We start from the raw sequence: 27,526 nt of genomic DNA, 5'->3' as shown, positions 1-27,526 counted from the left end.
GGTATACTTTCCCAAACACAGGAACGTACATTAGATAAAACGAAATAAGTCTGAACTTCCCCAACACTAAGGTAATCCGACCCTACTGAACCCTATTGATTACTACCTTACTTAGTCTATTCTACATACTCTAAGCATTTAACGTTCACCTCTGGTGCTTGGGGTACCGGGTTCGATCCCAGCCCCCGCCATGTGAACTTTGTGGTGGACAAACATCGTGTGCGTGGGTTTTCTCGGGGTTCTCCCGTTTCCTCCCACTTTCTTCATTCCACCATTTCATTCATTACTCATCATCACCGTCTCCTTTAGCCTAACCGGCATAACCGTGGGACGTAAAACTCAAAGATTTCATTTCTAAGCATTTAAAGCTGTCCTACTTATCGATGTACAACTGGAGAGTGTATTGTAATGTTTACTCCAACATTTAATGAAAAACTCTGATAATGTGTAATAGATTTAAGTGTTCGTTAAGCATTTAATAACTGCCAAAGCGCTATAAGATCTTAACTGTTATGCAATACGATATTTAGTAAATACTTCAATAGTAACATATTCGAAACACATTTGACTGTTACTTGTTGGATATGCTCTCAAAAAATCTAAAGCTAATAAAGCTGGAGAGTGAGAATATGTATTAGTGGATAGGAAATGTGGTCCGGGATGATCGGACTTAAACTGCATACATTTAATATAATTCGCAATGCGCTTTTCACCTCTAATCTCAGCATTTCTGAATAAATAGATTTTGAAATGATACGGAAAGTTCTCTTCATTCTAATGTCATAGAGCTGCTCAATAAGCCGTAATAATAACGTCTGTTAAAGATCTAGGAATATAAACCTTCTATTTGTCTGTGAAATTAAAATCTTAACGCAACAAAATACCATTATTATACTTAAAATATTTACACCAATTCCATGAATTTCAAGGAAGATCTTCGACTTCTCTTCTAACATAGAAATATTGCAAAAATTCTCCGAATCTTCGAGTTGGAGACGGCGAAGTTCGTTTGGGGAAATATTGGCAACTTCGTTTGCGAAACGTGTAACTGATGAACACGACAAGTAGGTAATTCTTTAGAAGGAAATAATCGTGAAAATTTGGGAATGCTCCTGGTATTGAATTTTATAATCTGATTACTGTAGTTCTATACTCCAACGCAACAAACTTCTGTTTCAAGGTTTTTAGCTTTATTTAACCGTCTAAAATTGTTATGAACTAAAAACTTGGGCTTTTAATTAATTGATTTCAATTCATTTTCGGCCATTCCTTCGACTAATGTATTTGTCTTGAGTTTCCTAATTATTAAGAGTCCACTTTGGTTCTTGGTCTTGTATGAGTGGCATCAATTTGCATCAATCGTGCTGAGTGGCATCAATTTGCTCTTGCATAGGTTTCATTGACAAGAAACAATTGACATATTTTCGTTACTTATTACTTACTACTGCTATCTGATTGCTTATTTTACTAAAAGTTGGGGGGCGCGGTGGCTCAGTGGTAGAGCGTTCACCTCTGGTGCTTGGGGTCCCGGGTTCGATCCCAGCCCCCGCCAAGTGAACTTTGTGGTGGACAAACACCGTGCTCGTGGGTTTTCTCGGGGTTCTCTCGTTTCCTCCCACTTTCTTCATTCCACCATTTCACTCATCTCTCATTATCACCGTCTCCTTTAGCCTAACCGGCATAACCGTGGGACGTTAAACTTAAAGATTTCATTTCATTTCATTTACTAAAAGTTTCCTTATTCCTTTCAATGGCATACGTGTTTGCCTCCAATCTTCGCTGGCATTTTAACCCATCATTTTGAATTTTGGGTTCAATTATTTTTTTATAGTACCTCCTCCAAATTAATAACCTTATTCACTATTCTAGTAGCATTCTGAACACATTCTTTGAAAACGTTTTAAATGAATTATTCTACCTTACCCCTTCCCTGTTCTATTCTCTTAAATTCTTTTTCATTTTCACTAATTTAAGCCTGGGATAATCCAAATTTCCGGGTTCATTGTTCAAACTTTTGATAAACTTTCCTTCTAATCTATGGTTATTATCCAGAATGTTTTCATTAATTTGATTAAACGTTTAATTAGTTTTTTATTCGAGACTGGTGGTTTTCATTGCACATTTACGTTAACAATTATCTAAATTTGTTTTTTCAGCAGATATCTTAAAATACTAGGGGTGTGGAACTGAAATAATGTAGTAAAAAGAACACAATATCTAAAATATGTAGAATACTGTTTCGATCTTGTTATCAAAAAGTCCTATTAGTTATTTATTGGTTAACAGCCTAAAAATGAAATTTTTTAAGGTCTAGAGGTAACTGAATATAAAATTATATTACAGGGTAAGTTCGATCTCTGTTCAACACTACAGTACAATGACTCAATGTCTGTGGAAAGATAGCCATTCATGTTATCAGTGGGAATGTTGATAACAAGCTAGTCCTCGGATCATATTCCCACTCGGGTACACGTTTCTGAAAATTAGGATAAGTCCGTTTCATGTCTCACAGTTAAAATTATTATTCATTAAATATTGATATGAAGTTAGTTCTGTTTCCTTGTTGAAAGGCTCTAAAAGATTTTTCTCTCAAACAGATAACATGACTCAAACATGCAAGATGTATCAATCAAGGATACCAACATATATGTATAAAGTGAAATGGAAGTTAATATTTGGTACGAAACATTTATTATTATATCCACAATGACACACATACTTACACAACATTTTACACAAGAACAAGATTTTACTTCACTAATGATATTAAACACAGAATAATATATAGATATTTTCATATGTTTCTTTTCCTTTAGTCGGTATTTCTCACAATATTTTAGAGATATGTGCACTTGAACATGCACTAATCACTACACTATTCACTGGAGGAATTGGAAGGGATGATGATATGAAATTCCTCCATAGGCAATTCAACTGTATGTTGCAACCATACTGGTAGATTCAACGTTCAATTGTCATTATTAACACGTCTCACAAACAAAGATGTAAGTGATTAACGGCCGGTTGCACAATATACATTTAGGAGCTGAAGGTTAGGTTTCGTAGAATTTTACATTCCACAATTTTGGTTTTGCGTCAAGCAAAGCTAAACACGCGTTTTAATCTAGGCGACAGAGGAACATCTGCTGAAATTCTTAAGCGGTTTTCAAAGATTAATTCGATGCTTCATTGTTAACAGATTTAAGACTCGTGGTAAAAATATTAGGCCAAAATAGAAAATTGCCTAATACATTGTAAAAGAAAAATATTTGTCGTTTATTTGGAACATATATTTAGAAAGAAATTTGTTATCAAGGAACACCATGAGTGTGAGTTTTCTCGGAGCTGTCTCGTTTCCTCCAACTTTCTTTATTCCATCATTATTACCATATTCCATACCCTCGGAGCATAAATATTTGACTTTTATTAAACAAATATCGATTTTCAAGTTCATACACTAACTGGTGGCTCACAAATCAAATTCGTATGTGCAAGCATAGACTATCTAATACAAGGGGAAAGATAACAATAGAATAAGAACTTTTAAGTCATAAGGAGCCGATTTGATACACATAACACAATAATCGGCGAGTAAAAGGCGGGATAACAATACTGCATAAACAAGATACGCATAGAACACAATCTCTGAATAAATTAGGAAGCATTAAGAAATCTATCCTATATTTAAAAATCACTTTATGATCCACCTATATGCTTAATTTTTAGAAAAGGTACATTTTGAATGCGACACTGTTGTTAATCTAATGTTGGAAAGAGAAATGATAACAGAAGAAATGATCGATAGAGTATCAACTCTGAATGAATTTGGCAGGATTTAAAATAATCACTATACTTATGGGAATTGATTAACTTTACAAACCTAAATTCAGTTGCTAACCTTATATATATAAGAAGAATGCCAATATTTCCAACTGTGAGATGAAAAGTCGTATTACCAAATGAATCGGTGAAACAAATAGGCTTTCTTTATGCATATACCAAAATTTGCTCACGCAACTGCTCCCTACGGATTCATCCCTGCACGTCCTCCTGCTTCATCCTTCCAAGACATTAACTTGTATGACCACATACCCATTTTTGTTGTTGTTTTCATCATAACTGCGCCGTGCACACCTTATTTCTCAAGATTTGTCTTATCTCGATGATACTCCTATATGAGTCGCATTTTATGTATCTGTGTAAGGATGAATTAGTGTGTAAAATATAAAATTAACCCAAAATCATTTCCTACTCTACGCATATTCTTAATTTGTACAAAATTTCGTATTGAAACATTTATAAAAGTGTTCTTAAATCTATAAGGACCGCAGACACATCAATAAATTGAATGGATACTTTAGAAGTTACCTGTTTCTCAGTTATTATAGTATCTTTTAAAACAGAACAGAATATCTGTTGATTTCTTATTACATGTCAATCTCCTCCAGCTACACATCCATTTTCTGCTCTGTGGTCTTGTACAAAAATTTTGCCTTCGTAATTTTCATGTGCAGAAACAAGTGGACTTCCTTCTGTAGGGAACTAACTATCTTCTTTATGTTCGAGAAAGCATTAAAGTGCTCTATTTTTATTTTTCCTGTTTTTTAAAAACAAGAATTCTAGTTCTTGCCTTCTACAAGACATTTAACATAATCAATTTCAGCTATAGTATTTAATTTCAGTTATTATACCACAGGCACTAATCACAGCATACAAACTAAAATAAAAATTGTATCGAAGTTGAAAATTTCTCGCTGAGTTGTTGAGATCTCTAAGAACACCTATTTAACAAAGCTAAACTTGAAAAATGATCGCCAACAGAATATGACTTAAATCTCTCACTTGGTTTAAGTTCGTCTTATCTCAACTAAAAGTTAAACGAACACTGTGCAACCGGCCGAATACGTTCTTGAAAAGATAATTCCACTTTTCAAAATATAATGTAATTTTTTCTGTAAAATACTATAATTGCAATACATATAAAACATGACAGTCAATCCAATGCAGTCTCCATGGTAGAAATACTTGGACTTTTAATATAAGTAACACAAGAACAGCAAGTTCACTGCTGTCTCGAGGAAGGTAATTCACGAACTAAACTACTTATTGAGTATTTTTTCAGGATACACCGAGAAATTACAGAATTCTTTCTTTCCATTGGAGTGGAACTTTTTGCAAGCTTGACAGTAGTGTTATTAAAGTAATCTTATCAAGGATACGAGTGTTTATGTAACCCTAATATGGGAAGTTCATCTCGGAAGATAGACATGATCCTAGGAATAATGTTTTTAATGAATATCTATAATTTTGGATGTACCACTGATTATTACATTCGCACAAAGTAAGAAAAATGTATCAATCTCACTTTAATAATATCCCACTGAATTACCAAATACCAAAATATTAATAAGACATAATGATTCATAGAAACAAAATGTTAATTAGTAACAATGATATTACTGTACTCTACATCACTTTCTTAAACGTCTGAAATTGAATTAATATTCTGTATATTGTGAATTGGTACTCTATGTTTCCGAAGCTTTGTATCGTTAAATCTCTGAAGTGTCATCTATAAATCGGTGAAGAGTTTTGGTTTTTCCTTCTTGTTCCATATCCTCGATTTTCTCTCTTCGCCATACTGTTGACTAGCGTTTTGTCAGACTTATCTTGCCACGCCTGAACAGTACTGCAAGTTTGACAGAGAGCAGTCCCACCTTAAACACTATCCAGAAGAGTAGTCAAACCTTTTATTAGTCAACACATTACATTATAACGCTTACGCAGACACTGATGCACCCACACTTTAGGGCAGCAGCCCACGGACGGATTTTCTATTGGTGGACCCACCCTCAGTTACTGGTCGCAAGGCTAAAGGCGCGTATCAAGGTCTCCCTAAACTAATAATTGGCCCATCGAAGATGCGACTAGCACGAAGATGCGGCTACGAAAGCACCAAATATCAACCCGCTTCAGTAAGACCAAGTCTCACTAACGGCAATCGATCCTATCGGCAGCTTCTAACGCCTCTTTCAGAACTACATCGCCGCAAGCGTCAGACAAGAGTACCAGCTACGTCGACCGAACGAAGTAATTCATCCGGCTAAGAATCATGATGTGGGTTCATCTACAGCATCGAAATCTGATCGAAATCTGGACATCGGAACATCTCATACTGACGATTCTTCAACTCCAGTTCACGCTATGCTGCTTACCAACTTTGACACGAAGGTTAATACTGCTAAGATGGTAGCGATAAAGTTTTTTAAATATTTGCCACATTCTTCTATCTCGTAAATCATCTACACTAAGAATGCGATTATTCTGAAAAACTTCTGAACCTACATTCCTCAACTCCAGTTTCTCACCATATTTAGTCGCAAATAGCCTTCATCCCCTAGACGTCCAACAATGCTCTCTGTCATTTGTGGGCTTGACTCTTCTTATGCAAATGAATAAATTACGGAAGAACTTAACTTCGCATGTCACACTATTCACAAAGTTCTTAGGATTCACAACGATTGAAATTCTACATATACGATCCAAATACTTTCTGCACATCAAGCCACCATCGATCAGCTTTTGGAATCGTATTTCTATCTACAATTGTATGCATCAAGTAAAGCCTTCACGATCTTCAGCAACCAAAGCCGATACACTGCGAACGTTGCCAAATTTATAACTCTTATCTTACCAGTGATTGCAAAAATACAATTAAATGTGATTAATTTGCCGGTCAACATGATACACACACTTGCAGCGTTCTCCAATAGTCATCGGAATGCCCCACCTGTAACGAACTCTACGCAACATAACGTTACAAGTGGAGCCGCGGTGACTCAATGGTAAAGCGTTCACGTTTGGTGCATGGGGTCCCTGGTTCGATCCCAACTCTCGCCAAGTAAACTTTCTGGTGGACAAACACCGTGTGCATGGGTTTCCTCAGAGTTCTCACGTTACCTCTCACTTTCCTCATTCCACCATTTCATTAATTTCTCTTCATCACCGTCTTCTTTAGTCTACCCGGCATAACCGTGGAACGTAAAACTCAAAGATTTCAATTCATAACGTTACAAGTACAAGGTAAAGCCGGAACCAGCTCAAGAACGTTCTGAAATCAAAAGTTTCGCTAAGACTTTCGGCACAGACATTGACGCAACCTATCTACTGAAATAACCCCTTCCATAGATCAACATCTTATTTTCTTAACATTGTCCTACATACACCTGTTCACCCAACCCCATACACTTTATCAAATCATCCTTACAGCAAAAATGACGTTTCCGGAAACACCAATCATTTTCATAAATTGCAAAATAAACTAATTGCATCCTCTCGTCATAGCTTTGATTTTTTTGCATTCCTTTCGCTGCTGTTGTATACAAGGATGTACTATGCTTCAAGCCGAGAGTTAAACACCGAACAACTTTACAAAACTTCATCATAACCAATATCACGGTCCTAATAATTTATCTTCCAAACGCTACGCCCCCAATATCAAATGCTTTACCTGATCTAGTTATCTTCTCTTCCAATCTCATATCACAATACACAGTCGAAATTCTTGATACCTTAGGCAGTACCTGCCCAAACCTCAACAACCCAACGGCATGTAGTAACTGTGAAGATGCTCATCCGATTTTTAGTTGCATGTGCAAAGCATGTCCACGTTGTGGACCGAACAAATCAGAAGTGCTTGTACTGTTACGCGCTATAAAAATTATATGGTACAGAAACCTACAGAGACAATACTACCAATATGCTAGATTCAGTTTACCAACAATTTCTTATTAATTTCTTTCTTTTCTCGCCACGGTACTTCAAAACAGTTTTCATTTTCAAAGACATCTTTTCCAACAGATTCAACTGTCAAATTGATCCCTTACATCTGACTACCATTGAATTTTCTGACACAATGTTATTAATTTCTTGTTTGCGAATATCAGCTCCTTACAAGTACATCGGACTTTGTTTGAACAACTTCTCTTTGGGGAAACATACAAATGTCTTCTTCCTTAATGAATCTCACTTTATGGATACACGTTGTACGAAGTTTCTAACTAGCATTTACTTCGACAGGGGAGTACCATTCCAGCTCGTAGAGCCAATAGTGGTGTAACTGTTGATTTCCTTCGAAGTTTACAATATCGTACTTTCTACTCGCCATACATACCTATCTGAAAACCTGATTAATATGGTCTTCGTTTCCAACCTCGATGTAACTCTCATCAACCTACATTCGACCTGGTCATGAGTTTCCTCATGATTTTCTCCAATATATTTATAACAATTTTCAAATGTTCGCTACAATGCCTGGCATCAATTTTCACAACCGCTCTTACGCTCAAAAACGCCAATTCTAGCACTTAACCACTACGCAGACTACAAGTACTATCCTACAACTACCGAAACCAACTCGATAAATTCCAACACTACTTCAGATATAGTCATACTCTCTCACAATCTCATTGATCGATGTTCAGTGCACATTTCAGATCCTACGGGCAGTGGTTTCCTTCCAAACAAACTTTCTATCACATTCCGAATTTTAAAATTTCTCATTCTATTGCACCACCTCAAGTCATACGACTTGATAAAGCACACTGAGAAGCATGTCTTATTTCTCTTGAACACAAACTTCACAACTTAGAACTATCCAGTACAGGAAAAAATATCAAGCGCTTGACGTTGTCACCACTTCTATCCATGGATCCGCTTATCGACATGTTCCTAAGTCAACAATTTACCTTCAGCGCCCTAAGCTTCTCCCACATTACCTTCCATTTATTCGTCATTCCAGAGAACTTCGAGATTATCAATGTTTTCTGAAGCTTCATTCACAACTTTGAAGGGCCAATTGTAATTATATACGAGCACATAAGCAACCCCGCTGGGTAGACGCATGGAATAAGTTTTTAGACAGTACTCACTCCAGGAAAATTAGGAAAAGTTTCAACACCCTGACAGTAAAAAGACATTTACACCATATCCAGTACCTTATGATGATGAAGCTCTTTATACCGATAAAGTTAAAGCTGACGCTTTTGTCTTATATTAACGAACGATATTTTTCCTTTACCATTTATTGAACCTGAAAGCTCATCCAGCAGATAAAGATAATTTTAAACTACTCCACCTTCAACCAAACAAATCTCACTCTCGTTCAGGTATCCATCCACTTGCAGCTTTTATCACTGCAGTCGGAATCCAAACCTCCATAGAACGGGAACTCAATACTTCCCCAGCGATAGATGCAAACACATACCGCCATATCAAAGAAGAACCTATATGTACTTCTTAGCTCTTATTTTTAAATTTTCACACAGAAAAAGATACATTTCGTCATACTGGAAAGCGTCAAAAGTTATATTGTTTCAATACCAGACAAACCTGTAAATAGTGCCACTTCTTGCAGATCAATCCAATAAATATCGAAAGAATTCTTGTCCCAGGTTTCATCAACACCTCTCTGTTAACATACTTCTCCCAAATCAGCAAGCAGGTTTTCGTTCAAAGTACTATATCAAGGATCAATTCTTAAGAATGTTCACTATAATGAAAGATCATTACAATATTTTCAAAGCATTCTGCTTAGTACAGTTCGATCTTGAGAAAACATTCGATAAATTTTGGGCCCAAACTGTAGTTGCTGTATTGCTGCATTTTAAACTTTTTATTGCATACTTCCGCTTTATTTTTGATTTTCTTTCTTGGAGATTGGCCTATATCTCTATCAATAGTACTCTTTCCCATCCCGTTTTTTTTTAACATTTAAATGTGACACAGGGTTCAGCTCTTTCTCATTTTATAAGAAAGATTTTGTGTTATATATGTTGCAGATTTACGCCAATATACATTTTTTTCCAATAAGCAGACGACATGGCCTTCCTTGCATTGGGGTAAACTACAGCAAATTAAGAGTACTATTCAATCTGTTATTAATTACTTCCTCAGGTGGCGCAAGCATTGGAACTCAAGATCAATTCATATATAACACAAAATTTCTTTCTTCTTATTTGAAACGCTTCCAACGTACCTCCTCTGAAGCCTGTTAATTACGCTAAATATCTTTTCTTCACCACCGATAAACACCTTACTTGGTGTTTTCCTTTAAAAACAGTCGTTACTAAAGCCTACAATAGACTGGCACAACTTGCGACCTAAAACCATCTATAGTGATAAACACGTACAAACTTTTTTCCTTTTTTTACGGCCAGCGTTAACATATGGGATTGTAGTTGGGATTAAAGTATCTGTTTTTTATTACGAGAATTTATTACATTAAATTCTTGAGCGTCACGCATTATGTATTGCGTTTCGCACTAAACCACCTGGCCACACAGATGAACTCTACGAACTTTTGACCTTTCCCCAGATTGTATACAACTTCGAAACACCCCGACTCAAGTAGATCAATAAACGATTCGAAAAACGACAGGCCCTTGTTAGATACAATAAACTTTGATATAGTACATGTCTAATTATCCCTTCATTATATTTCACTTACCTTTCTATTTTCTTTATATCATTACACTATGCCTCCCGATCATCTCGTAATTCAGAGTTGCTATTCATAAAGCCGACTATCATTCATTTATCATATTTCCATCTTATGTTGCACAGTTGTCCGTTTGTTGAAACACGGTTACCACTGTTTTCTGATGGTTCTGGGCCACCCCAAACACCGGAAGATAAGCTTGTCCATCCACTAGCGCATCTCTCGTGTTGTGATGTCCTATCTACATACCTTCCTTTCATATTTTCCCCTCATTTTATGATTAAAGTTATAATTTCTTTCATATGATCTCATAAGTACACATTGTTAAGCTTTCCTCCTCTTTACTGCCGAAAGGAATCAGCTCAAAGGGTATGCCAACCTTAATCTCATTATTAACATCAATAGCATTATCATACTACAGCTAATACCTCATCCTTTTGATTATAGTATAATTCTATAATGCCTACTATTTATATTTGTATTTATTTCTACACTTACCTCTTATATAAACATATTTTTGTTCGTTTATTATAGAAACAACTAATAAATAAAGAATACACTATTCGATCAACTGCATTTACCTTTTACCCACAAGCTACCCTCTTCTTTTTCAATTTAACTGGCGTAACCCTTTAACCGGTGGATAGCTAGTATTTTTTTTTCAAAAATAGGTTTCTTAGGAATCTGGGGACAGGAAATAATGGTGCTGATACATTGTCGTCAACAGATAACAAGTGCATCTGTGATTTCGACGCAAATAAGAAAAATAAATTCCATTGTTCATTATTCCTTGACAAATTCACTTTTCTCTTACCACAAAATGAAGAAAAATTATAAATATGATTTTAGCTTGGAAAGGAATGCACTGTCTTCGCCAGAAAATACTTGTATGACGTAGAAGTTGTTATAATAGAGGCCCTATTTACTACTTAGAAAATCATGTAAGGTTTTTATGAGAAATGTAACACAGAATTCTATAGATTCTAACAAAATATATCACAGTCATTAAAATGGAATTTCAGTTTAAAATAATCTACAAAAATCTTTTTTCAAGAAAGAGTAAATTGGAGTATAGCTTGTTAATGTTGGTATCAAGTTCTAAATTATTCTCAAGTTCAATACTGAGAAGGTAAATAGTATAAAATAAGTATTGTTAATTTTAGGTCGGATTACGTCATTTTGTGGCTTTTTAAATAAAACTTGGTTTATATACTGCTTGAGCACCGAGATATTTTTTTCGTATTTCAAATCAAAATTGACTCTAGAATTATCAACAACTATATATTTCTTCCTAACCGTAGAACTGACAGTAAAAACTGAAGAAAGTAAAGGTTGAAGAAATAATTTAACTAGTAATGAGTTTCTGTGATTATGGAAAAAATCTTTCTCCATTGATTTGAGTAAATCTGTATTATTAGTATCCAATGCATTTAATCAGAATCTCATATTAACATTTCACAGGTTTGTTCCAAATACTTTGTTGTAAAAAGCAGTTAGTGAGTTTCTTTTCTGTATTTTTCTTCCTTTATTTTTAGTTTTCTTTTCTTGTTTCGTTTTCTTTTTTCGTTCGAAAATTTGAGTAAGTTCGAGCCCCAACTTTGATGGTGAGGATGTGACTTGCAAACCAAGAGTCTGTATAGGAAAATATTTCGCAATCGCACTAAGAAAATAAAGACCTAGTGTCGTGCTAAGTTTGGTAAAAATCGGATGGCTCACGCACACAAAGATCTGCAAATGAGCTTTAGGTGCATAGATGCATACTCTCTTTTCGTGTTTGTGGATACAGGTATAAATAGATGCCTAATAAGAAACGTCTATAAGGTTGATGCAAATTTCATACTTGCCCCAAGAGCGTCGTTTCTAGAAAATGAAACTACAATGTTTGGTTAACCAAACTTGCCGCTGTCTGCATGAACACGAACTCTTGTACTCGCTCAGACAGTAATGGATTCCGTGATGAAAGAAGTCTGAGGTAGGTCGTGCTAGGAAGTTCTCAACCAGACGTTGCACTGCCAGATCATCAGAAGGCTGGAAAAGGTCGTCATCAGTAAGAGAGATATCGGAGAAATACGATGGTGAGGAAGGATTCCTTACTGCAGCACGTGGCACACCTTCACCGTTCTTTGTGGATCACATAGACGAGTATTGCCATCCAACATAACAGCATGTGTGTTGTCCATTGCTAGATACTTGCAGACAAGTTTGCAGTGCATTTCGCGGAGTTCAGGACTGTAACGATCTGCATTCAAGGACAACTGAAATGTTCTGAAAGGTACTTCGAAAAATTAAACTGAACTACGTCTAGCATTCCGTAGCTAATTTGAAACGATAATAACAATTGCATCTCCAGAACATTTCGGTCAATATATCGTACGATATATGATTGACTTACATTCGCCCCACGTAATTCATTATCTTAAATCATGTTCCTAAAACTGAACGTTGTTCCAAATTTTCTTGCTTACTGTATGTTTCACTACTAGTTTCTTTTATAAAGCTACTTTATATGTGTTTGTTTGTTTCATTCCAGCAACTAGAAAGACGAGCAACGTTCTTATGTATGTTTCTCTACCAATTGCAAATAACTCCGTTTGCGAGAGAGAATTTCAGGGCCACGCAACTATAAAATCAACACAAATGTGTGTGGGCGGAGTCGTTAACCAAGATTCATGTGGTGGTGACAGCGGAGGGCCATTGATGAAACCAGAAGCATTGGAGGGTCCTCCTCGGTACTATCTTCATGGCGTTGTATCGTTTGGAGCTAAAAATTGTGGAACAGACGGTGTACCGGGAGTGTATACTAGAATAAGATGCTATATGAAATGGCTTTTAGATAGAATGGAACCATAAAATTAATATTACGTTAAGTTTATTGTTTTCTTTAGCGAACATTTTAGTTAACTCATTCTTCCCCCATTTTTTCCTATTCTCTATAAAAATATGTAATTGGTAGAGAAGAATAATGTAATAATTGGTCCCTCATCCAATGTGACAAACTTTTATTGGGAATCTTAGAATAAAGCTGTATAAAATTCTTTGCCATCATTTGTTTTTAAAGACAGTGTTTCATTCCTTTTATCGTATATTCATTGATCACTTCATGAAGTAATATACGTCATACTAGTTTTAAGTTTCATCCAGTTTGTTTATAGTCTACTGTGTGTGTTTGTTTGTGTACCTCGGTGGATGTACTTGGGATCCAATTATCTCTTTGTTAAACAACGTTAAAACAAATCTTGTAATTGAATAGGATTATTTTTTTTACAAAATATTCTGAGAGAAGAATACTTGTAAGCAATTGGATGAATTCGTTATTAAATGAATTCGGAAGTTTTGTAATATTATGTAAATTATTTAACACACCTACTATTACCAATATTTTATACTCATCTTTCCGTGTAATTTATGCTATACAATTATCACATTTCAAGTCGTGCAATAGCAATGAATACTTCATATTGGGTCTACTTTTATCAACATATACATCTTTCAAACCAGTAAATACTCGGTCGATTCATTAAAGGTGTAATATATGATTTCTAAGCAGTTCAGAATCTCAGTTCATGGTTCATCCTAGGAAGAGAGGGATAATTTGATATGTGTCAGCATTGCTAGAAATACACGTATTTTGTCTTACTATCTCTCTGAATAACATGAGAAAAATGAAAATAAACAAGGATATTTTGGTATAACGTAAATATTTTAATACCGCTTAAATATTTTACAAGAACATTGAATCTTGGGAGTATGTAACTACAGATGCAAACTGAATTACGTTATCCCAAGTCCAACTGTGTAAACTCGACCACTACAGTACAAAGGAGCTAATGAAGCTAATTTTATACAGTTGGTTTCGTTTCATAGACAATACGCAACAAGTTATTCTTTATTACTACTGTTAGAACACATGATCAATTTTCTTGAGGATTTCTTTAGAAAGAAATTATGAAGGTAAACGTGATAGTAGAATAAAGTACGAAAGCTCTTTTGGAAGGTAAGTACTTCCTGCACTGTTAACAAAAAAATACGTTTCACCCTATGATAACAGTGATCGTATACCATACCGACTTTGGTTTTCTGGTTTTAAATGTACGTATGTTGTCACTATAAATTGAAGCGCTTAGAGGATAAAGGTGTTATGTTACTTTTTTCAAAATGTTGAATTCTGGTGGTTCATGGGAGTGTTATATGTTAGTCATGCCACATAACACATTATTTAGTGAGTCCTCGTTCCAGTGAAGAGATTTGGAAATGATGAAGGATGTATGTTAACTGACATAGTTGTGGAAGTCAATTTTCCCAAAATGTACAATTTGTTACATAACACCTTTATCCTCTAACCGCTTCAATTGACATATGGGTGGGTTGGCTGAAAAGTGGTTTCAGTCACAAAGATTGAAAAATGGACTAACACCACATATCATATCTAGGCGGGCAACTACATTTATCCGCCAAGCGGTGTGACTTCTAGTTCATTATTCCGCTCACAGATGGCGCTCGTTGTTTGTCGGCCAAACGAAGCAGCTAATCGGCTTGGCGCTCAACTGTATAAGTCCCGGATCTCCCGCCTAATGCTAGACCACGCTACTGGGGTCTTTTTATTGTTATTCCTGGTCTGAGTTTGGTGTCGTGTGCGAAACATTGTGATTTTCTTGTTGTGTGCTTTTGGTAGTGTGAAATATGGATGAGGTTGATGCGGTTCCAAGAGCGAAGAAGCGTCGTTATGGTCAAGGCGATTAACAGCAGGTCGCGAAAAAAGCGAAACAGTGATGTAGCATACAAAGATCGTTCTGGTAAACTCATAATGCCAAAGGTATTTTGAAATATAGATTGCTTGTGCCTCAAGGGGTGTTCGCAGAAGATTTCAGATGACCTTAAGACATTGTTCGAAACGTTTTGGCAAATGTGTGACTTCGGACAGCAAAATGCACATCTTTTTGGGCTCGTTCGGGTTGTACCTGTTACTAGACATGACGTACCTGATGGTAGCCGACCTTCTAATACTGTTGTTAACAAATTTCACGTAAATGTGGACTCAAAGACTGTGGAATTATGCATACAATATTTTCTTCACACACTTGCAGTAAGTGAAGGCAGATCGCCTCGAGCTTTGAAGAAATATCGAGAAGGCAAAGTTCTTGGTGAGGATTTGCGAGGACGCAAGCCTAATCCACGAAATTTGGATCCAGATAAAATAAGTTTCATTAAACAGCATATAAACAGTTTCCCTTTTACTGAATCTCACTACACTCAACGTGATAACACAAACAGGAAATACTTGAGTCATCTTCTGAACATCCAGAAAATGTACGAATTGTATCAGGAAGGTTGTGCATAGGGAGCTGTGAAGAAAGTTATTATCAGCACATTTTTAATACTCAATTCACCTTACACTTCCAGCAACCGCGAAAAGATACGTGCAAGCTTTGTGACATGTACAAAATCAAGAAAAAAGGATGCAATTCTCATGGTGGAAGAAACATCTGCACTGGACACAAATCATGAGGTAGATCTAATAAAAGCTGAGAGAGCCCGTGAATATATGAAGCGTGATGTTTCTGCTACAAATCCTGAAACGTACGTGATATCCATGGATCTTCAGAAGGCTTTTCCATTCGCAATATTGACAGTCAGTGATGCGTACTACAAGAGAAATTGATATGTTTACAATTTTGACATTCATGACATGGAGAAGAACAAGGTATATTTCTACTGTTGGGGTGAAACTATTGCACTGGAAATTGCTTCGTGTTTGTTTGTTCACTTTAAGAAGGTGTTGATTTCTAACCCAACTGTCCGACATATTGTGATTTGGTCAGATTCAAATACTAGCCAAAATCGAAATCTGAATGTAGCCCTAGCACTTCTGCGTTATGTCCTGCCTAACGACAATAGTGTGGAAACCATTGAACAAAAGTATTTGGTCTCAGGGATTCATATTTATCAAACGATGGTGATTTTAGATGTGTTGAAAAAAGCAGTCGAAAGAGAACAATGTAAGTATCGAGTGATTGGTACAACGTGATGACGGAATCCCGAAGAGTGAATAAATTTGACGTATATAAAATACAATCTGTCGGTTTTCTGAATATGAAGAGCCTCCAATACTTTGTCACAAAACGTAAAAAGAATCGTAGTGGCAGTGAAATCAACTGGCTGAAAATGCGCCATATCAAGTATGATAAGACGTACGGACTATCAATCCTCTACAAAGAACAACTGAACGACATGGCTGAATTCTAGAACCTTGACTTGCGGAAAGGTCATGCCTGAGGAAGCAGAGCTGGGCGCCCATCACAACAACTGATTCAGCATGAATTCTAAACAGCATACCCTGATGGAAGATCCATCACAACATCCAAGAAAAAGGATATGTTGGGTATACTGAATTTTATACCTCCTTGTCACAATCTCTTAAACTTAAAGACTGACCACAACAATGAAGAATAGGACGAAGCCATGTAAGAAGATAAAGAATATGTATTGTTTACGCACACAGTTTTTGTTAAGAAAGTAAAGAATTTGTATTGTTTCGTCACACAGTTTTTATTCTTGTACTTCTTAGCATTAAACAGCATTGCCAGTATAAGAGTAATGCTTCAATTTGTTATTTAACTCCACTTCATTTTCACAGTAGTTTTTCTCCCACAAAAGTGCTCTCATTCACCATGTCATGATCTTGCAACTTCTAACCAAACCTAACCTAACCTTGCAACTTCTAATTTTGACGAACATGCAACTGCTGAAAAATAGGTTTTTGCAATGTACTTACGATATTATAGATCAAAGTCATTATTGAGCAGTACCTTCCTGAATAAATACACATTTCTGAATTTACAGAGTGTTTCGAACTTTGAATTTGCTCTCCTGTAAAACAGGCATTTTGGACTTACACCATTTGACAGCCAACCCACCCATACGTATTTAAGAGCATAGTTGAAGATGCATGGTATATCCTGGCGAAATCTTTTTAATACGTACATTCTTTGGTTCTTCTCTCTTTGAACCTGAACATAGTTTTCACTTCTCATATTAAATAAATAAAGTATGACTAATAGTGGTTTCCTGTAATATTACTCCCCTCCCAAAAAACAAAGTTTGCTTAATTTACATTTTAAAATGCCAAAAAGCTTTAACTGACGAGAAATTATATTTATGCCGATATCGAACATTTTCAGTCCATTACTTCTCCAAATTTGCTGAAAATAATAGTATTTACCTTTAATTCACATTGTATATTATTTATACATATACTTCGAGGGGTAACTTTAGGATTTTAATTTTGGGTAAGCCCTGTCCCTCGCTTATGGATACATGAACACATTTGATTTATTAATGACAGTAGGAAATTACTTTTACAGTAGTGGTTGATGCTATTTGTTAAATAATTATCTATCATTAATATAAATAATGGAAACTATATTTACTCTTTATTGTATCGATTAGCGTATATATATTTTTCAAAATTTTTGGGTAGGCTCATACCTACTTGGCCTAACCTCTAAAGCCACCACTGTATACTCCGTCCCGCTAAAGCCGCCACGGTTAGATAGATATTGTTAATGCATACGGATTGACTACTTTTTAATCTTTTGAAAAGAAATTGCCCTTTCCCTTACATTCGTTAAATATTTCACTGTACTATACCAAACCATACTAAATTAACAAATGAGATTGATTTACATAATAATGGAATTTCAATAGCAATAATTTATGAAAAAAGTACTTCGAACGACCAGTTTCAAACCTTTGCTTCAAAATAATACAAGCCATCTATTCTTGTGATTTGCATATTGGAAAATGAACATACTCATAAATCAATATTATGTTTTTAATCGATAGGGTATCTCAATAATATTATTTTAGTTTAACTTTCAACGATTATGAACGAAAGCTAAGGGAACAGTGATGATGACGATAATGAATGACATAGTGGAATAAACTAAGTGGGAGGAAACGAAAGTGCCGCTAGAAAACTCACGTACATGGTTTTTGTGTAACAGGAAGCTCATTTGGCGCGAGCTGGAATCGAACGACGGATCCTACACATTATAGGTGAACGCTTTATTACTAAGCCACCGCAGTAAGTCTTTATCTTACATAATGGAAGGCTATCAGTTGACTAAGAAAAAATCATTACAAAACTAAACATGCATTATATTTTATCTGCAAACGAATGCAAATAATGAAATTCTTAATTGAGATTACTGAATAGGGAAAATTATTCATTTTTAGTTCATAGTAATTTTGAACTTCTAGTTTCAGGTCGTAAGAAACTGATGTAGGGATAATGGATGATAGGTGTGGTAATATGTTCTGCATAATGCATAAGTTCATAATATTCATACTGAGTTGAGAAAAAATGTAGCCTTATAAACTCTTTTAATTGCACTGCTGAAGAAACGCATTTTAAAATTTCATATATATATATATATTTCAACATTTCATATGTATGTCATATTTCATATACATCAAACAGAATAAGATACTTCTGTTCTCCAAATATAATACAATATATTAAAAAATTGAAATACTATAAATGAAAATTTTCTGAAATTTTATCTAAGGAGCCCGGTGTTTATGAAGAAAAAATGTATAATATTATCCGTAATAGTGTCCTCGATTGGTTAATAACTTAGCGTCTCTTTTCAGCAGCAATGGTATAGGGGACTATAATACACCTTAATGTGGAATTCGAACCGCGTGCTACTACCATACTCACATCATAAATTGAATCGGTGTCTCCCATACCAACGCTAGTTAGGCAAGTAGGATTTTCAGTGTGACACAGTACAGGCAACGATATCAAAAGATAAATTTGAAGACTGTTTTTATAACTTTTTTAAACGGGAAAAGTAAATCTACTCTTAACTTAACACTTCTTTAAACGGGAAAAGTAAATCTACTACACCCAGACATGTTATCTTACACTCCTGCTGTTACCTTTTTTTACTCACAGTTTTTTTTGTAAAAAAATTAATATTTTGTAATTCCACGTGTTTGTTAATCTGTTGCTAAAAGTTACTAAGTTTATAAAGAACACTTTATCATATTCAGTTAGTAAACGCTCAAATATTACACTTTTCAGAGATTATCGTGTACCACTGCTGTTAACAGGATAACTTTCAGTATGAGTCACATCTGTTTCCGTATCTAAAGGGAGTCGTTCACTCATCGTCAGCGATATACTCATCATCGTCAAGATAATAATAACATAGGGGAAAAAGTAAAAGTTGAACATAACACTCCTTTTGTCATGGTTGCAAGAAGAGAAGAAAGATCTTGTAAAACATATATAGGCTATAGGGAAGTGGTTTCAAAATTTCTGCCAAGAATTGAGTACCATATAATGCAGTTAGAGAGAGGAAACTGGAGAAATAAATACTTTAATAAAAATGATGTATTGCGTATTATTTTAGAGTTCGTGCAAGATTTACATAGATCGTACTTTTGCAAGGAAAAATCAATCAATTAATTGTAAAAAAAAATTGTTCTGATACCGTGTGACACCACTGCAATATATTTTATGCGCTTGTGGTATATTAGATTTTTAATTCGTGAACATACACACAATTACCGCATTGATGAGTTTCATGGTATAGCTCCAAAGACAATGATTAGATCATCGTTAAATTGACGAAGGACCATGGTGAAAATATGGAACTCTTTCAACAAAAGAATCATCAAGACAAATGGACTAAGGTTTAAGCCATACATGAACATACGATAATAATACAACCATTGAGAAGTTCTATCATCTAGCTCCGAAGACTCACAAGATCCTTATGAATTTTGGATGGAAAGTGAAACAGAATTATTAAAATCGGAACATCTATGTGGAAGATATGTGTGATCACACAATGGAGGTTGTCAATTACTGTGTTAATACACTCATCCGTTGAGGAGTTTTACGCCTATAATCAAATCATAATGAAAATTACATGAAAACGATGAAAAAAGGATCAAAATCATTTCAAACAGTCCACCCATGCCATTTTTATTATATAACTTGTTCCTCTCCTTTTTAAGCGGAATCTCCGGAAACGCAGAGGTAAGTAACCACTTATGTTTAATGACGAGTTTTTATTCCGAGTTTTATCGCCCTAAGATAAGAGGTACATTATATATTTTACTATTAGCGAATATTTTAAATCCTCCCTCTCCTACTCAGGCCATCAGGCAGGCTAGTGGCACGATAAAACTCGGCTCGATAGAAGTGTTAAGTATGTTCAAAATTCATTACAAACGATTCACGTGTTTTTCAGTCATAACGGCATAATCTTGATCTCACTTTATATCTTGAGAAGAACAAATATAACTTGCCACCCTTAAAAACAAAATTCCAGATAACACTAGGACACGTGCCTACTTGTTATTAATAGAAGAGCTTCTATACGTTCAAGTCCCTAAGTGATTTGCTGACCTGGGTGCAATAGTGGTCCAACCATCATTCACATATACAGGTCCACAACGTACTTAAAAAGCTAATTGTAAAAATAATCTTTCAAAAATCTCAAATTCCTGCGCAAATCTGCACTGAAAAAAATTCCGTAGTTTAAATTACCAAATATCAATATAAAATCATTTACCCTTCATTTTGTAAGTTGATATACATTTCCTTTGATTAAATTACAAAAGTTGCTGTTTTCTTTTACCAATTTACAGTAAATTTATAAGAAAATATATTTTTATTGATAAAAATGTAATTTTACACCATTTTATATTGGTATTTTTACTTTATACGTGTAAGTGATTTTCATAGAGACTTGGCAAACAGATTGCCACTGCTTTTTGTAAATTTACTTATGAATTTTTTTTTTACAATGTGTACTACAGCATACAAGTTGAGAGATTTATTGCATTGGCTGCCAAACATAAGCTCTGTAAAATGATTTTAGGAAGAGAATGGACTACTTTAAGCCTATGCTTCTCATTTTGAAATTATTATTCAAACCCCATTATCATTTTGAAACCCCATCTCTCTCCTATAGGATGCACATTTTTATGAAAGTAATCAGCTGAAAGCCCGGCTCGAAAACATGGCTATGTTCAAAAACTCATTTAAAAACAGTTCAGCAGGTTTTCTCGTGACGATAAGGCAGACAACGTCTATTTGAAAGTGGATATTGAAATTGCCCCATAAAAGCGGAATTTTTCGAAAACGCAACAACATGTATCCATTGTTCCTATCGATTTTTGGCTCAGCAATGCAATACAGAATGTAGAATATTATTTGTTGTGGCCTACCTTACGTGCAATATGTTCATTTTTAATATACATACTACGAACATTACTTACGTCGAATCAGATTCTCGATTTCTCCGGTTAGATCTCATTGGATCTAATGATGTATCTCTGTGCAAAATTTGGTTGATCCAAGTGTCTTTTCTATGTGAAAATCTGATGACAGACACTACATATGCGTTATTTTATATAGTGTGTATGTGTAGGATATACGAGTGGCAACATGTGCTTACAGATAATATGTTCAGGGTGTATGCAAAATCCCCTGACATAGGGTAACTCTGGTATTACCAGAGCTACAACAAAATGTAAGAGGGCAAAACGTCTCCAAATATGACGTTTTCAATCTAAAGTGAAAGATTTTTTTTTAATCGGACGAGCCGTTTGGGCTGTACATTATTTATGCGCCCAATGTTAAATGAAAATAAAACGTTGCCATTTACCTGGATACACAACATAAGTGAATGAAGTCACTGTATGTCATGCTAACGTGTCGATGGCCACCCCATTTCAATCATGGCTCCATTGGTGACGTGCAGTTTCTCACGGTGCAATTTCACACGGTGCTCATTATCAAGCAATTTCACACGGTCCTGTTTATCGAATTAATCACTCTGCAGGTGTTGTGCACTTCCACACGGCCAACCTGTCAATCATTTGATTCATCCTGAAAACGCTTTCACTATAGGGGGGAGGAAGGACACAGAACAAATATCAACTAAGTAAGAAATGAAAAATAGCAAATACAAGTTAAGATAAATACGAACAATAGCAATTAATACTAGAGGAGGAGAGCTTAGGAAATCTTCACTTTTACAAAAAGAATAATAAAAAACCGGAAATTAAAATAACTAAGGACAAAACAGAACTAAAGATAAGCAAACAAAAGTTATGGTAAAGATGGAGAGAAAATAATAACATAAACAATATGATATTGAGATAAATAAGAAAAATAATAACAAAAACTATTGCAAATTGAAATACATGGAAACAAAAAAGAATAACAACTGAAAATAAATAAGAACAAAAAGGGAGCAATCAAAAATTGTAATCATTAGGAATAGAAGGTAGAGTAACCACAAATTAAAATAAATAAATAAATACCGTAATAAAATAAGCAACACATCAGAGAATTCAGTCAGGAAGTTCAAAAATCGAAAAAAAGCCCTCGAACCCAGCTGATGGCTCACCTGAGCAAAACCGAACCAAGCTAATGGCTCACTCCAATCAAAACGGCTCGAGCCATGGGCTCAGTTGAGCCAAATCAAACCGACCCAATGGACTCGTTTCAATCAATCCTGCTCAAGCCATCGACTTAATTGAGCCGAGCCGATGGTTCATCCCAACAGAGTCGACTCGAGTTGTTCGCTCAGTTGAACCGAGCAGAGACGGTTGACATAACTACTCGGGTTGGGCTTCTGCATGGGCTAACAATTCGACCGTGCAATCTCAGCTTTGATAGTAATAACTACAAAAAATGAAATAAAATGAAATTTTTGAGTTTTACGTCCCACAGTTATGCCAGCTAGGCTAAAGGAGACGGTGATGATGGGTAATGAAAGAAATGGTGGAATGAAGAAAGTGGGAGGAAACGGCAGAATCCCAAGAAAACCCACGCACACGGTGTTTGTCCACCACAAAGTTCACTTGGCACTAGCACGGTTTGAACCCGCGATCCCATGCACCAGAGGTGAACGCTCTACCACTGAGCCACCGAGGCCCATAGTAAGAACTACAGTATATACAATATTTATATTGGTGTTCACGACATTTGAGACTATATCGTTATAAAGATATATTGTCGTGTCGTTATCGCTACGAGACGAGATGAGAGCCGTGTACCCTCTCGTGAGCAACACTGAAAGTATTCGACATTTCTGCTTCAAATCTCATGGTTTCACTTTCCAGTCAAATCAGGTCAGGATTTGAAAACAAGTTAAAATGAGCTGAGCGAGCGAGCTATTTATCAAACTCCATTCGAGAAAATCACCTTTGACTCGACTAGAAACTCGACTTGAATTTGAGTCGACTTTCAGCTCGACTCGTGTTCATTCTTAAGCCCAAGCTTCTCAGGCATTTGTTTAAAGTCCACGCCATTTCCTAGTTTCTCCAAGACTAATTGCAATCTGTGGTCAAGATGGAAGTTGTTGATTTTGTACCTTTCTCCGGATTGCAATTTTTAAACCCTATCTCGCAAAAGCATGAAAACTAGACTCCGCATCTGTTTTGAATACACTCGCAAGCTTCAAGATACGTGGTGTACTCTTAGATATGCTGCGATTTAACTTATTGCGCCAACCATTCACTGGATCGTTTGTTCTGTGTCTTTGGCCATAGCAGTTCTATATTTCGCTGAATGTTTGTAATATCGATCCATTGTTCAATGAAATAATCGTTTAACTCTCCGCTTTTCTGACAAGAAGGACAGTTCTTCATGACAATGTGCCAACCTTCATCGATCATACTTGATGATATTAATGCAAAAACACTACACATGCGAACATGATGGAGTCCATCTTCACTGTCGAGGTATCCTTCGACGAGACTCAGAAAGCTTCCACCAGATGCTGTGGTTAAAATGGTAATAGCATCCAAAAACCTGTGAATGAGGAAACACCGCATACAATGCATTGATTGCAGAAAGCTGAAAATCCACTTTCAGCACTCGAGATTTGTTCTGGCCAGACCACATTTTAAGAAATGTAAACAGTTCCTTGTATGTTCGTTCTATTTTATCTGGCATCAATGCATACGCGACTGGTATAATTAATGTCTTATTCTGTGTGGTTCCTATATCTGAATGTATGTTATACAACTGGGAAAAATACTTGAAGCTCTCATAGTATTAATATAATTGTTCGTATTTATTTTAACTTTTGTTTGTTCTTTTTCTGCCTTTACTCAGTTGACATTCGTTCTATCCTCCCACCCCCATAGTGAAAGCGGTTTCAGGATGAATCTTATGATCGACAGGTGGATCGTGTGAAAATGCACCACCCCTGCAGAATGATTAATCCGATAAGGAAGACAGTGCGAAATTGCTCGATAATGAATACCGTGTGAAATTGCACGAAATCTCCCCATTCACCATACTCTTACAGAAATTTGTACACCTTTCGTCTCGTCATTCCATCCCCCAGTCTCAGATATATAGCAGATATACAGTGGACTTTCGAGAGACCCTAATATATATGTAAGCACCTTCTGTTACTGGGTCTTAATTCAGAACCTGGATAAAAAGAAACGAAGAATAATGTCCTTATTTCATTGCTCGAGTACCGTATTTATCTTCTGCTGTTACATAACCTCTCATAACCAATATGAAATGTCAGTTGAATACAAGAAAGACGTTCTAAGTAACCGAAAAAAAACGTGCAAATATTATTTGAATACGTTTTAAACTTGAGGGAGAGCATTCCATGGAGTCGAAAACAAAGGCAACTCGCTTCAACTGCTTTGCATACCATCAGAGCTGGTGAAGTTCTATGTACTAAAGATGCCTCTTTATGGCCAGTTTGTATGCTAAAAGTTGATGATATACATACAAATTAAAGGTAAGTAGATGAGGAATTTATATACCTGGATATATATCATTTCATCTCTCCCTAAGTTGAGGATCATTCGAGATACTCTATTTTGGCATTTATTTTGAAAACTCTTCTGCCTCCCTTATAATAAACATTTTAATCAAAATGACATGATAAAAACTCAGCCCTAGGTAGACACAGACTTTATCAAAGATTTGAAACGGTTCAGCTGCTTTTCCGTTATGATGTAAGAGATAACGTCTTTTTCATTTTTAGACATCTTGTTTTAACATTTATAGACATATTTTTTATTACATTTCGCCACAAATCCTTAAGAAAAGCAATATCATGTAATGTACAGTTAGTTCTTTCAATATTATTGCCTCGGTTACTATGATCAAACGTTCAATGCCTATCTGTTGAATTTAGTCAAAATTCCTAAATAATACATTTTCAAAAGAATACACAAGTAGTATAGTAATGAGTGCTGCCATCTGTTAAAAATTAAGATATACTTCGACATGCCTATCTATTTCCTTCAAACTTTTGCAAAATTGATTTTTCCAATTAATCCGTTATCTTGTATGACAACAGACTGTAATTAAGACTCTCCTTTAAATACGCAACTACAAGACTATTAACTAAGATAGTAATAATGGTTGAGAGCAGGGGGTGTCCACGTTCTCAAGGGCTTGAGCACAACTTCTACAATTAACTATTCTCCTGTTTGTACGATTTTCAATTAAAAATTGTCAATCCAATTAATCTCATGGGCACAACCTGTGTCCTAAAACCCGCCTGTGGGTACCCCTACTTGGAAGTTTGTGCAGGTAAGTTCAACTTAAAAGTGTTGTAAAAGTACAGTATGTCAAATGCTGTTTTGTGTTTGTCGCTTTGAAAGCAGCCTGTAAAAACACTTTAAGGATAAGTAGAAACCAGTTTATATGGCTAAGACTGACACTGGACAATAGGACAACTGGATCATTAATATGCACTTTGATTGAAATGTGCATCCTAGAGGGAAAGAGAGCTCAAATACTGTCCACAAACCTACTCTCCCCATGAGAAATAATGAGCATTTCAGCTGGTGTCAGATAAATCTGTTGGATATTTGAATTTCCTAATATCGCATTTTGTAGATTGTTCTCAATAAGTACTTACAATGTTATTACGATGTTATCGAAGACGGGTAAAGTAGGTATAGGAATACCTGTCTCAAGAGTAAGGAATATTTATCCGAGAATGTTACTAAGTGTTAGAATTGTGTTAGTTTATGAATGCGCGATAACAATAAAGCAATCGACTTCTCACTCCACAGTAAACTAATGTGGAGAGAAAAATCGACTTGTATTACCGTTATCGCCGTTTGGGGCATTATGTAGTAGCTTGTTCTGTGTTGATAGGAACCAATTGGAACTTTGTATTTTTATGATTCGCAAGAACGGTACGTCCGTACAGATGTAAAATATGTTCAGTTAGACTAGGCTGGATCTTTATGAAACATGTAAGATGGAGGGTACAAGTCAACCATGTAGATCGGTAAAATTTATGTTAATGGACCAAAAAGGAAATTGTCCGATATAGGGAAAATTGCATTTCCACAGCTGGGCGAAAGTCACTTTGGACCAGCGCGCTTTCAAAGATTAACAGCGAGAAGATTACTACAACTAATGTGGATGAGAAATTTAATGTAAGTAAGCTCGTAATTATTCAATTAAGAAAACCAAGATACGAGAAATATATTTTGTATGGGTTATTCTATAAAAGAGAACCACAGCATATTCCAATCGAAGATATTAAGCGGAATAGGCAGGCAGGTATTTCAGAGAAGAAAATTAAGTGCGCGTGATTTAAAGAATTATCCAGGCATCCTATAGTTGTAGATATGAATAAAGAGAATATTCACTGTCAAGATTTAGGAACCACGAGTATGTAAGATAGACACCGTTCATACTATATACTGATACAATAATAAATTGAACTATTTATTATTATATCAGCATATTTAAGAGAAAATAATGTTAGTGGGCTTTCTAAGCCCAAGAAGGATGTCCTGTAAGATTATGAGGAACAAAAGACATCTAACGATGGAAACTGCACTCAAAATGTATCAAATGAAATCTGTCAGTTTGCGTAGTTATGCCTTGTAGGCTAAAGAAGACGGTAATGGTCAGAATAAATGAAATGGAAGAATAAAAGATGTGAGGGGAAACGAGAGAGTTCCGAGAAAATCCACACATGTGGTGTGTGTCCACCA

General features: G+C 35.6%; 1 protein-coding gene and 1 long non-coding RNA gene across 3 annotated transcripts in view; one reads left to right on the top strand and one right to left on the bottom strand.

The window, feature by feature from the left end:
• Positions 1-13,533, top strand: part of LOC145664390 (melanization protease 1-like) — a 266,717-nt gene extending 253,184 nt beyond the window's left edge. For both annotated transcript variants that reach the window (XM_081731054.1, XM_081731053.1), the window contains exon 7: positions 13,029-13,533. In XM_081731054.1, coding sequence (XP_081587180.1) covers positions 13,029-13,348 — 320 coding nt within the window. In that variant the 3' untranslated portion in view covers positions 13,349-13,533. The remainder of the gene's footprint in view (positions 1-13,028) is intronic.
• The window catches only part of LOC145664391 (uncharacterized), a 225,148-nt gene that overhangs the window by 184,007 nt on the left and 13,615 nt on the right, over positions 1-27,526 (bottom strand). The window lies entirely within an intron of this gene.

This window comes from Thermobia domestica, chromosome 11, assembly GCF_964235325.1.
Source record: "Thermobia domestica chromosome 11, izTheDome1.hap1.1, whole genome shotgun sequence".
NCBI classification, from domain to species: Eukaryota; Metazoa; Arthropoda; class Insecta; order Zygentoma; family Lepismatidae; genus Thermobia; species Thermobia domestica.
This window is presented reverse-complemented; position numbering and strand designations above follow the sequence as displayed.